The 14057-nt window shown below is 41.8% G+C and overlaps 1 protein-coding gene across 1 annotated transcript in view; it reads right to left on the bottom strand.

The window, feature by feature from the left end:
- Positions 1–8967: 8967 nt before the first annotated feature.
- The window catches only part of TESC (tescalcin), a 65986-nt gene continuing 60896 nt past the window's right edge, over positions 8968–14057 (bottom strand). The window contains exons 7-8 of the mRNA XM_069960749.1: positions 12411–12458; positions 8968–9700 (exon numbers count right to left, since the gene is read on the bottom strand). Coding sequence (XP_069816850.1) covers positions 9623–9700; positions 12411–12458 — 126 coding nt within the window. The 3' untranslated portion in view covers positions 8968–9622. The remainder of the gene's footprint in view (positions 9701–12410; positions 12459–14057) is intronic.

The following is a 14057-nucleotide window of genomic DNA, read 5'->3' as shown; positions in this document are numbered from 1 at the left end:
GATAGCTTGTCTTGATATCTCTCCTGATCCCCTATATGCTATATGTGAGTATGAGTTACATGACCAAATGCTCTGGGATAACATCAGGCCTTCTCTAAATGGACCCTTTTGCCATGTGATCACCATTTAGAGGAGCACAGTTATAAAAGTCACATGACAGGTTCATGCACAGAAGTCTTAAAGGGGTACTCTGGGGTAGTCTTAAAGGGGGAAAACAGTGTTATTAAATCAACTGATATTATATATGTAAATTAGCAGTTCCTGACATGGACAGAGGTGGCAGCAGAGAACACCGTGTCAGACTGGAGAGAATGCACCACTTCCTGCACAACATGCATCAGCTGATAAGTACTGGAAGACTGGAGATTTTCAAATAGAAGTAAATTACTAATCTATATAACTTTCTGACATCAGTTGATTTGAAAGAAAACATTTTTTGTTGGCGTTCCTCTTTAAGGTGAACCTGCCAGTATGTTTTAGCTTACACAAACCAAGCACATGACCAGTGCATTTCATTTACAATCTTATCCCTTCCAGCTCCGGCATCCATGGCTTTCTCGGCATATGCTTATTAGGTGTTTATGGGGGTGGGGAGGGGTATTCCTCTGCCTGAAACAACCCAGCTTTAGGCTATGTTCACACTACGTATATGTCCGGCCGCATATTTTCACGGCCGGACATATACGTGTGAAACTCCGGCCAGGGATTTAAATAAGTTGCGGCCGGCTACGTACGGTCCGCGAACTTACACCCGCAGTCTACTTAACGCTTCCCGAGCAGCGTACGTAGCGATCTGACAGCGGTCTTTTACTTGTAAATCTTCGGCTAGCCCCGGACACCCCACAGAACCTTTTGGATCGGCAAAGAAAAGTGCAAAAATGAAGAAATCACCACTCCGTACGGGAGCGCATGTTACGCTACGGGCGTAAGTTACATTGTTTGAGCATTTTCATCCTCAAACAATGGTCTGGTTCATTTTTTACGGCGCCGCGTACGATCCGGGCGTAAGTTTGTACGTAGTGTGAACTGTGCAGCCGTAGATCGTATACTTTCCATTGTACGCAAACTACGTAAATCTCCGGTTGCTTATTCACAGGCAGGAGGCTGCAGGACACCAGGGAGCATAGGTAAGTATCAGCTTTATTATTTTTCATGTGAAAAACAAGGGCTGCACGGATAATACTAACAATATATATATATATGTATAGGCTCAGTAAGCGAGCACCAATCTCACTTACAGGCCGATGACTCCAGGTTCTTGTGCCTCATTAGCATAATAATAAAAGCCATAGATGTCGGCACCGAAGGGGCCAATATAAAAAATAAAGGGATGGCCGGAATCGTGTTTTATTGCACAGTGACCATGTGATTGGTTTTGTATGCTCCATGCTGATAGGTCTGAATTCAAATCTATGGTGATAAACTACTGTGTGTACAAAGTAGAATTATACTGTATGCAGCTATAATAATACTATAATATAATGCAGCAATGGCTCCATGTGACTTGCCGAGCGTTGTACTTTGTCTTACTGAGTAAAGTATTTTTATAGTATTCTGACAGACAACGGCCTTTATTTATGGAGGAAAGAGCCGCGATTCATTCCAGTCATCTCTGATTTACAACCACTGATATTATTAGATATATAAAGGACAGTGAGGCGATGGTCAGACGGCATGAATAGTGCATGAGGGGGACACCTGCTCACATGAAGGGGCCAAGGGCAGGTCAAGGTCAACAATTACAGATCAGAAGAGAGGTTTTTCTTCCAGCGCTCCAACCAAAAATTGTAAACGATTAAAAGCCGTCCTTTATTTCATCTTGGTTAAAAAAGTTTTACTCCCCATGGGAGAACCGCACCTACGTGTTTCTCACTCTCAGTGCTTAATCATGGTATGCTCCATACTTCTCACAACATGCATTTAAAAGAAATCCCCCCACTTACCCATCATGCCTCACACCTGTTTGTGCAACAATGAAATCACATGATAAGGCAATGTCACGTGATACAAAAGAGATCTAGACATATGTGTGCAAATACAGCGTAAACTATACTCCATTAGTTATGTCTATAGAAATCTACAAGTCCTGTTTGCTAAGATGCACTAATATGAATAATGGTATCAAGTCATTTTTATAGTTCAGTCCGTGTGGATAACGAGTTTTCAACCTGAAGATATGTTCCAATTCTGCGTGTAATAATTTTTCCCTCCAGTCTCCACCCCACAGTTTTTTTTTTACTTTTTTAAAACCATAGAAACGGAAACTGGTGACGTCTCCACCGTGCACATCTGCAAAGTGTTTTTCTCAGCCCCCGAAGACTTTGTGAATCCTGCTTTTTGTGCTTCCACTAGGTCAGCGGTGGGGACCCTCCGGCCCCTGAGACCCCCCGGATGCGGCCCGCAGCTCCCCTGTGACGTGCGCCGCTCTGGTGGGGCAGGAGCCGGCATTCACAGCATCTTCCTGTGTCTATGACGGCTGCCAGATACAGGAGGATGCTGTGAGTGCCGGCCCCTTCACCACCAAAGCGGCGCACGTCTTCCGTCTCCTGCAGGCCGCGTGCGATGACGTCATTTAATCGTGTGCTGCAGGAGAAAACGGGCACAGGCTAGAGGGGAGAGAAGAGGACCTGGGCACCGTGGGAGCGGAGGAAAGGTGAGTGGGATGTTTATTTTTTATCTGGGACAGGCACTGGGGGTTAACTAGGCTACCAGGGACATCACTGGGGGGGGGGGGGGGGGGGGGGGGGTAACTAGGCTACCAGGGACATGACTGGGGGGGGGGGGGGGTAACTAGGCTACCAGGGACATGACTGGGGGGGGGGGGGTAACTAGGCTACCAGGGACATGACTGGGGAGGTTAACTAGACTACAAGGGGCATGACTTGGTGGTTAACTAGGCTACCAGGGAGATCACTGGGGAGGTTAACTAGACTACAAGGGGCATGACTTGGTGGTTAACTAGGCTACCAGGGAGATCACTGGGGGTTAACTAGGCTACCAGGGACATCACTGGGGGGGGGGGGGGTAACTAGGCTACCAGGGACATCACTGGGGGGGGGGGGTTAAATAGGCTACCAGGGACATCACTGGGGGGGTAACTAGGCTAACATGGACATCACTGGGGAGGTTAACTAGACTACAAGGGGCATGACTTGGTGGTTAACTAGGCTACCAGGGAGATCACTGGGGGTTAACTAGGCTACCAGGGACATCATTGGGGGAGGGGGGGGGGGGGTAAATAGGCTACCAGGAACATCACTGGGGGGGTTAACTAGGCTACCATGGACATCACTGGGGGGGGTAACTAGGCTACCATGGACATCACTGGGGGGGGGGGGTAACTAGACTACCATGGACATCACTGGGGAGGTTAACTAGACTACAAGGGGCATCACTGGGGGTTAACTACAATAGCAGGGGCACTAGGGGAATAATACTTTGCCTAGCCCCGGGTGCTGCAAACCCACTGCTGCGCACAGTATGTGGCCTTCGAATGATTTTATTAATGCCCGACCGGCCCTGCACATGGAAAAGGTTCCCCAGCCCTGCTCTAGGTGCTCACGTATCCGAGTCTTCAGTTTTCGGATTGTACAACCCACATGGTAGAGATGGCACTGTCTGCTTTCCATCATGTATAGTACATATTGGCTGTTGCAATTAATGAACTGTTGTACTCTTCAGTTTTATTACTGTTCATATATTGTTTCGTTTTCTTGGCGTATGTGCACACACTGCATCTCCACACTCCCTTGTGTTATATCCTGGGACCCTTCCATATCACCATTTTTCAGCACGCTCTGAGACAACATGTCTTTTAAGGATTTGCCACGTCCCAGTACACACCTGTATCCTCCCTCTATGACCTGTGATAAGATCGCATCCTGTCTTCCATCCGTAGGTTTTCGGTACAGGGAAGTGTGTGCTCTGTTAGTTGTTTTACACCCCCTCAGCCAAATGTCCAAAAACGCTATGTATTCCTTCTGCCAATTGTGTGTAAAGGACAAGTTAGGCTGGGTTCACACTGCGTTTTTGCAATCCGTTGTCTTCATCCGTTTTTTCCATTGACTATCATTGTAAAAAAAAACAACGGATCAAAACGGATCTGTTTTTTTTTTAACGGACACAAAAGTAGTGTCAGCTACGTTTTTGTGTCCGTCAAAAAAAAGTGACACAAATGCATTCGTTTTTTGCAAAAAACTGAATTGCAAAAACGCAGTGTGAACTCAGCCTTATTCTTGCAATTAATGTACATGGTGAATGTCTTAGCCTCCTCCTCGCTTCGTGAAAAATGAAAGGTGGAATCTGATTGGATGCTAGGGGCAACTGAGACACTTCTACTTTACACCAGTTTGATAAATCTCCCCCTTGTATGTAGGACGCTCACCTTGTGTGTCTCAGCAGCTTAAAGTACAGTGTGCTGTAATTCGATGTCCTATTGAAGACAATGGAAGCACAAGCATCCCCGGGATAGCTCACATTACTGCAGTATAGACACCTGGCAGCTCCTGTGTTTGCATGTATACAGTACAACAATGCATGAGAAGAGTTCCGCTCTGCTGCGCTGTGTGCACACGACCATGCACCGCCGGGGTCTCATCACTGTCAGCTTCACATCACATTCTTCTTTTAGTTGTTTATAAATGTTACAATAATGGAAATATAAACAAACAAAAGAAAAGAATCCGATAGAGATGAGATTATTTGCATGAAATATTTCCCAATCACCTTTGTTCTATTCTTCAGGTTTCTTCTCTGTCCAAGTCCTTTGCATATGTGCGTGCGATGCCACAACTATGCCACGTGCTGACAGGCAGAAGCGTTGGCACGTGGGGACAGATGACATTCAGACTGCAGAATGTTAGGAAGCCGTCCAGATACTCCGAGCTGAACAGTGTGGGCGATGTGATAACTTCTAGTTGGTGTTATGCTTGAACTAATTTCCTGAGATTTTAAAGGGGTATTCCACTCAAACATAACTTTTAATATATTGCTGCCCATAGTGAGACTAACAATTCCTTCCATTATTGATTCAGTCTCCTTCCCCCAGTTCTCAGCTGCTGCTTTCTGCTGAAAACACAAACATCTGTGTGTGAGCTTTTCTCTCTGTCTCCCCTCCTTCCCCCTGCCTTCTGAGATGGCTGATATAAACAAGTCCCTGGCAGGCTGTATCTGCAACACTGTAGCTTTTTTTGTAATGCTGGGAGGGTTAATCTGAGGTCAATTTGCTAATGAACCCACTGTGATTAACCCTCCCAGTTTTACAAAGAGATAGATAAAGCCTGCCAGGGACTTGTTTACATAAGGTGTCTCAGAAGGGAGGGGGAAATAGAGAGAAAAGCTCACACACAGATTTTTGCTTCTTCAGCATAAAGCAGCAGCTGAGAACTGAGAATATTCTACATGTATTCTATAAAAGTCACCTTCATTCCACTTCCATCCAGTCTGTAATCTTCCGTGAAGTTTAATAATGGGCGGTGAGTGGTGACAGTAATGCCGGCTGCTTGTGCTCTGCAGGTTGGCTCCACGCCGGGCACTGACTGACATCCACAATCATTAAAAAGAATAGATTTGGCACACAGTTCTGTATTCAGAGTATCAGTTGTCAATTTTTTTTTTTTTTTAGACCGCAGTAGGGTCCAGTCCCAAGGATCAGTGACCGAGCAGGAATCTGCATTACTGCCACATCAGAAGAAACACATTAAAGGGATTTTCCATAGATTAAGGGCATATTGTCCTCTTACATAATTCCTTTAAACAAAGCTGTGCAGCTACTCTCTTATTCATTTGGTCTTGATGTGGGCACTGCCAGCCACCTTGCCTGGAGGTATGGGGAATGCTAAAGAAAGTTGTGTACGACAAGACAGCTATTCATATAACTAGCCAAACATGTGATAGTGGACACGGATGGGGCCAGGTCCATGACATCTAGTTCTAGTAATGGGGAAACTTTGGCCTTCCAGCTGTTGGGAAACTACAATTCCCATCATGCCAGGATAGGTAAAGCTTTAGCTTTGGCTGTCCCGGCATGATGGGAATTGTAGTTTTCCATTAGCTGGAAGGACGAAGGTTCCCCATGCATGATGTAGGGGGATAAGGACAGAGATTGTCTTGGTAAGCTATTAGGGACCGTTGCTTGCTTCTCATTTATATACATGAACCATTGTACGAAATGGATTGTGGATGATGCATGTAATACAAGACAATGCGGCTTTCAAAAAAATAACATTTTATTCTTTGCCCTCCATTTACAATGTTATTTTCTCCACTTGGTTTATTGCTTTTCACCTTCTCTACAACTAAAGTTCTGAATAGGACCCCTTATAGGGCCTTATAGAAGGACCCCCTTATAGGGCCTTATAGAAGAGATACCACACCTGGCCGATACGAGGGTGGATAGAAGATATAGGAAATGGATATATAAACAGATAGTTGTGTCTTTTTATCATACACAACACAGGATGAGGTATTGCTTGGAGCAGCCATTAAGATTTCCTTTAAAAACGTGTATGGCGTGATTTCCTTTTTTTCAATATTTCCATCACCTGGGTTATCCAGAATCAGAAAAACATGATAGCGCTCTTCAGAAACAGCGCCCCTCTTGTTCACAGGTTGTGTAGCCCAGCCCCATTCACTTTAATGGAGTTAAAAAAAAAAATCTGACAGCCCCTGATCCCTACCTGAGGTGCTGACAGTGTGCTGTATCTCTCAGTCCCCTAGTGAGCATGGTGCCTTTTGGTAATGTGTCAGTGGAGTGGATTAATCAAGGCTTCCCGGCCTCCTGCTCGCTCAGCTGTCAGCCAGTGCCTGTCAACAAAGGACTGATCTGCAATCAGATGTAGTTGAATCTCCTAGCCTATGTTGGAGCTGTGGTCTAGGGGTAAATCACAGGTCCTTTTTTGGTTCAAATCCCCTGATGGAGATGAAATAGAGGTCTTTGATTTTTCTTTATTTCTTATTAATGTATCATTTTTAAAAGTGCAAATAATTCCTAATCAGGTCCAAATTAGTTTAGATTTTTTTAATACAATGATGAGATTTTTATTTTTTGCATCATTGTATTAAAAAATAAATTTTAAAACTAATTTGGACCAGAGTGGGAATTCTTTACACTTTTAAAAATGATACAATAATGAGAAAAAAAACAAAGACTTTTATTTCATTTCCATCAGGGGGTTCGAACCAAAGAAAGCTGATGATGGTCTCTAGACAGGTGAGTTTCCCCTAGACCCCAGCTCCTACACATTTGGACTCAGAGATGCAACTATATCTGAATGTTTCTTTTAGACATAACCTGCCTGCAGAGGACTGATCTGCAATCAGAGACACTGGCCTTGGGTAGGACCTGGGTGCTAACAGATTCCCTTTAAGCTCCTATGGACGGGTGTGTCACTTTTTCTGGAAGTAAGCAGCCATTCTTATGTAATCTAGGACAGCCCTTTTAATAAACTCCATTGTTCTTTATATGAATGGGCGGTGATGCTCCTTCTTCCTGCCAGCAGTCCGGGGTGCTGCCCAGTAAATACATAACATAAATGGCGGAGGTGCAGAACGTATCTGTGTTTGTGAGATTAATCATCACAGGATGTAAACCTGAAGCTGTGTGTAGTAATAGGTCAGACTAATACAAAGTGATTCCTACATCACACACATAGTGGCGGCAGTAGTATAATAATATAATAATAGTATAAGACGTCTCACACTGTATGGACCAGTCTGACCATGTCTTTGGTTGTACAAGTGCAGACACTCACCAGTGATACATATATATATATATATATATATATATATATATATATATATATATATATATATATATGTATATGGTGTCGTGCTGCAGGATTGTCTGTTGCTTTTGTTTCCTATAGGATGTAGAATCAAATCTTGATATGGCATTTGTGATCGCTGGACATAAGGCTTCTATAGACTCCTATATACTTTCTCTCTCTTCTCTCTCTCTCTCTCTCTCTCTCTATATATATCTAATCTATATATATATATATATATATATATATATATATATATATATATATATATATATATATATATAGGTGGGTAACCTTCTCTTCTGGGGGAGTTTCTGACTTGGCTTATTACATCTCCATTCATGTTCTATGGCAGGGATAGGGAACCTCGGCTCTCCAGCTAAAGCTTTGGCTGTCCAGGCATGATGGGAGTTGTAGTTTTGCAGCAGATGGAGAGCCGAGATGACGACATCTCATATCCAATGGGGATACTGTAGAAGACAGCGCTCGTACCTCCTACATTACTTTTAGCATTCGTACAGCTAATATAGCGTCAGCAAATGCTTTAACATCCAATATTCCATAGAATCTTTGTAAGCATGGAAGAAGGACGCCATCTCAGATCAGTAACCGCTACCCTCTCTATCCCAGACCTCCCAAATCCCCATTCACCAATCTGACAAAATTAATGTTTAAAAAATATTTCCTTCACATTTAAAAAAAAAAAAAAAAAAAAAAAGAGATTATCTGAAAAGTTCTGATCTTGTGTGAAGCGTTAGGGGGACAATTATTAAGTCGGCCATTTTTTCCCCCACCAGATTTATGTAGAGCTCAGAGCTGGCATAGGTTTCTGTGACACTCTTCCTGTGCCCCCCATTCTGCCCCTTCCCCCTACCCTCCTTGCCCCTCTGGAACTACTGGCTTAGTAGGGCCAGAGGTGTAAATTTATTTGCTTATATATTTACTTGTGGCCTCTCTGCTCCACAAAATGCAACTTTCTGTGTTTCATAAATGTCCCCCTTAAAGGGGTATCCCACTCAAACATAATTTTTGATATGTTGCTGCCCATGGTGAGACTAACAATTCCTTCCATACTTGTTATTATCTACTCTGTCTCCTTCCCCCAGTTCTGATCTGCTGCTTTCTGCTGAAGACACAAAAATCTGTGTGTGAGCTTTTCCCTCTGTCTCCCCCTCCCCCCCCCTTCTGAGACGGCTGATGTAAACAAGTCCCTGACTGGCTTTATCTTCAACATTGTAGCTTCTTTGTAATGCTGGAAGTGAGTTAATTAGCAACTTGACCTCAGAATAACTGTGCCTGCATTACAAAGAAGCTACAATGTTGTAGATACAGCCTGCCAGGGACATGTTATCATTATCTGTCTCAGAAGGGAGGGGGTAGGAGGGGGAGAGAAAAGCTCACTCATTTTTGTGTCTTCTGCAGAAAGCAGCAGCTCAGAACTGAGGGAAGAAGACTGAATACATAATAACAAGTATGGAAGGAATTGTTAGTCTCACCATGGGCAGCAACATATCAAAAGTTATGTTTGAGTGAAATACCCCTTTAATAGTCTCAAGTTCTAGCTGTCCTGAGAATAGCCGGCTGGTTGGCTAGAGACCTGATCTGTCTTTATGACGTCCATAGACTGTAATAGGACATGCGGGCAGGGTCGTCGACCTTCGATAACTCCCCTAAATTACTACACACAAAAAGGCAACTCCTGGACTATAGTTATAAATGTTCAGAGTAGGAAATTCCCCTAAAGTATTGGCTATAAATTGATTCATTCCTTCTACAATAAATCCTATAATAATCTCTGCCCCCCAGTACCCCTATATATAATCCATCGGAATGATAAGTTACTCCAGCGTCAGGCGACGTCAGTGGCAGGAAGGGATGGTCTCCATATTCAGGAATCGGACGTGCATTTTGGTCTCAATATCAATTCCCTCCCAAATCTGCAAAGAAGAAGAAGAAATGAGACTTCAGCTACAGAGAGACGTCCAGATTCCCGGGTATTTCCAGCCACGCTGGGGGGCGCTACTGTACGTTCTATGACAGGTGTTATGCCAGTTATACATCTTATACATATATGTACATGGGGACTACGGCAATTTTATAGCCTGTTTGTAGGATAGAAAACATATTTACCCAGTAGAATCTTAACACCTAGGGGATTACCATGTGCTACTGCTGTTGCAGGTTTTAAGTGTTTTTAAAGGGGTATTCTACAGAAAATATTTTTCTTTCAAATCAACTTTTAGAAAGTTATATAGCTTTGTAATTTACTTCTATTTATGTCCTGCAGGAAGTGGTGTATTCTCTCCAGTCTGACATAGTGCTCTCTGCTGCCACCTCTGTCCATGTCAGGAACTGTCCAGAGCAGCAGAGGTTTTCTATGGAGATTTGCTGCTGCTCTGGACAGTTCCTGACATGGACAGAGGTGGCAGCAGAGAGCACTGTGTCAGACTGGAGAGAATACACCACTTCCTACAGGACATACAGCAGTTATTGCCCCTTTAAGACCATATATGATCTACCGTAGATCAGATTTCTCTCTGACAAATTTTGAACCCCCTATACATTATATATAACCCCTGTACAGTACATATAACCCCCTATACATTATATATAACCCCTGTACAGTATATATAATCCCCTATACATTATATATAACCCCTGTACAGTACATATAACCCCCTATACATTATATATAACCCCTGTACAGTATATATAATCCCCTATACATTATATATAACCCCTGTACAGTACATATAACCCCCTATACATTATATATAACCCCTGTACAGTATATATAATCCCCTATACATTATATATAACCCCTGTACAGTACATATAACCCCCTATACATTATATATAACCCCTGTACAGTATATATAATCCCCTATACATTATATATAACCCCTGTACAGTATATATAATCCCCTATACATTATATATAACCCCTGTACAGTACATATAACCCCCTATACATTATATATAACCCCTGTACAGTATATATAATCCCCCATACATTATATATAACCCCTGTACAGTACATATAACCCCCTATACATTATATATAACCCCTGTACAGTATATATAATCCCCCATACATTATATATAACCCCTGTACAGTATATATAATCCCCCATACATTATATATAACCCCTGTACAGTACATATAACCCCCTATACATTATATATAACCCCTGTACAGTACATATAACCCCCTATACATTATATATAACCCCTGTACAGTACATATAACCCCCTATACATTATATATAACCCCTGTACAGTATATATAATCCCCTATACATTATATATAACCCCTGTACAGTACATATAACCCCCTATACATTATATATAACCCCTGTACAGTATATATAATCCCCTATACATTATATATAACCCCTGTACAGTACATATAACCCCCTATACATTATATATAACCCCTGTACAGTATATATAATCCCCTATACATTATATATAACCCCTGTACAGTACATATAATCCCTCATACATTATATATAACCCCGTGTACAGTATATATTATCCTCATACATTTTATAACCCCTGTACAGTATATATAATCCCTCATACATTATATATAACCCCTGTACAGTACATATAACCCCCTATACATTATATATAACCCCTGTACAGTACATATAACCCCCTATACATTATATATAACCCCTGTACAGTATATATAATCCCCTATACATTATATATAACCCCTGTACAGTATATATAATCCCCTATACATTATATATAACCCCTGTACAGTACATATAATCCCTCATACATTATATATAACCCCGTGTACAGTATATATTATCCTCATACATTTTATAACCCCTGTACAGTACATATAACCCCCTATACATTATATATAACCCCTGTACAGTACATATAACCCCCTATACATTATATATAACCCCTGTACAGTATATATAATCCCCTATACATTATATATAACCCCTGTACAGTATATATAATCCCTCATACATTATATATAACCCCTGTACAGTATATATAATCCCCAATACATTATATACAGTGACCCTCTTCTCTGTTAGGACTCTCCCTATAGAAGAGTATTTTTAGTTTCAGGCAGTGTTCTCACATGTTATATAGTATATATAGTATAGTATATAGTATATGCTGAGAGGTTTCACACTTGTCTATCTATCCTAGTATGACTATGCTGCGTACCTTTGGGTGGGTGTTGTGTCTTTATCGCTATGTGTCAGCAGCCCGGCCCTTAGTACATATGCCCACCCTGTTCCTGCACAATGGCTGCCGCCTGATATCACTGCTATATGATAACGCTCCGCCGTGTACCGGGGACTAACTCATTGAAGACTTTTTAACCCTCTGGAACGTGCGACATTTTATGCATTCAGCCGATTGGTGGAGGTGATGCGCTCCCATCTATTATACAGACAGATACAGGTCCCATTCATGTGGCTTACAGATCTCCAGGATATTTTACATAGGTGGTCACTAGGGTATATACATTATCACACACATAAGATACAAGAAGTATATAACAGACAGCCTTGCCTCCATTGTGATGTGAGGAAACACTGATCACTGACCCCAAGAACTGTGACCAGCGACATAACCCTCCATCACGTAAAAAGCTAAGGACAAAGTTACCTTCAAAAAGTCCTCAAAGGTGATTCCTTCATATATCTGGTTTGGTTCCTGTTAAAGGGAGACAAAAAAAAAGCTTAAAATATAGAAAGTATAGAAACATAAAAGACCAATGATGCATCTAATCTGCCCTGATATCATTTCCCTTTTATTTCTGGATAGACACAGATTTATCACAGGTGTGTGTACATTCACTTACAGGCGTCTGCTGGAAGTTCGTGCCAAGCATCTACTACTCTTTAAGTAAAAAATATATATATATTTTCTCATCTTGCTTCTGATCTTTCCCAAACTAATCCTGAGCATCTCTAGATGCCTCTGACTCCATCCTTTCTAACATCTCTAGATCTCCTGATGAGATCGGATATCACCCCTGATATCTATCATCACTTATCAAAGGGGTAGCTAAAAACAATAATCTTTTAAATCAACTGTTGCCAGAAAGTGCCAGAGATTTGTAATTTAATTCTATTAAAAAAATCTCAAGTCTTTCAGTACTTATCAGCTGCTGTATGTCCTACAGGAAGTGGTGTATTCTCTCCAGTGTGACACAGTGCTCTCTGCTGCCACCTCTGTCCATGTCAGGAACTGTCCAGAGCAGCAGCAAATCCCCATAGAAAACCTCTCCTGCTCTGGACAGTTCCTGACATGGACAGAGGTGGCAGCAGAGAGCACTGTGTCACACTGGAGAGAATACACCACTTCCTGCAGGACATACAGCAGCTGATAAGTACTGGAAGACTGGAGATTTTTTTTTTAATAGAAGTAAATTACAAATCCATATAACTTTCTGGTAACAGTTGATTTGAAAGAAAAAAAAATGTGAACTATCCCTTTAAATAAAACATTGCCCCTCTGCTGGAGAGGCAGTTGTGGCTTTGAATCCCTCTACCACATCTGGTGATCTAGTTCAGCTATACAAATGTTCTTTAATTTACTGATAAAACAGATTTACAACAAATTTTTACAATAAAATAAACAAATAAGATAACAGATTTACAAAACAAAAAAATAAATAAATGTTGAATAAAAATAAAATAATACATTTAAAATAAATAAAAGTAAAACAGATTTGCTATATGAGTCATTTGTCTTTCAACATGTTAAAAGACAAGCGACAGCAACGAGCAGCCGACATTACGGACGTCTGCAAATGTAACTTTTTTATTTCACGTACAAATCATTTGTCATGATGGGATATCTGTAACATTGTTGCACTTGGACTATGATAAATGTGATAATAAAAGCTAAAGAAAGTCACTGGTATTGGAATAAATTGGGATTCTTCTGGATTAAGCAGTCGGTCTTCTCTGAAAACACATGATGGTGTAGACTGTGATGTTACGCTCCATCTGTCCGTCCATTCAGATGCATAATTGGTAATAACTGTCATTGCTAATTTGTGTGAATGACTGGTGGCAGCGGTGGGATATGATGGAGGCGGTGGGATATGATGGAGGCGGTGGGATATGACGGAAACGGTGGGATATGATGGAAGCTGTGGGATATGACGGAAGCGGTGGGATATGATGGAAGCGGTGGGATATGATGGAGGCGGTGGGATATGATGGAAGAGGTGGGATATGATGGAGGCAGTGGGATATGATGGGATATGATGGAGGCGGTGGGATATGATGGAGGCGGTGGGAT

Source organism: Dendropsophus ebraccatus, chromosome 3 (assembly GCF_027789765.1).
Source record: "Dendropsophus ebraccatus isolate aDenEbr1 chromosome 3, aDenEbr1.pat, whole genome shotgun sequence".
NCBI classification, from domain to species: Eukaryota; Metazoa; Chordata; class Amphibia; order Anura; family Hylidae; genus Dendropsophus; species Dendropsophus ebraccatus.
The sequence above is the reverse complement of the archived record's forward strand: the minus strand, read 5'-3'. Positions and strand labels throughout refer to the sequence as shown.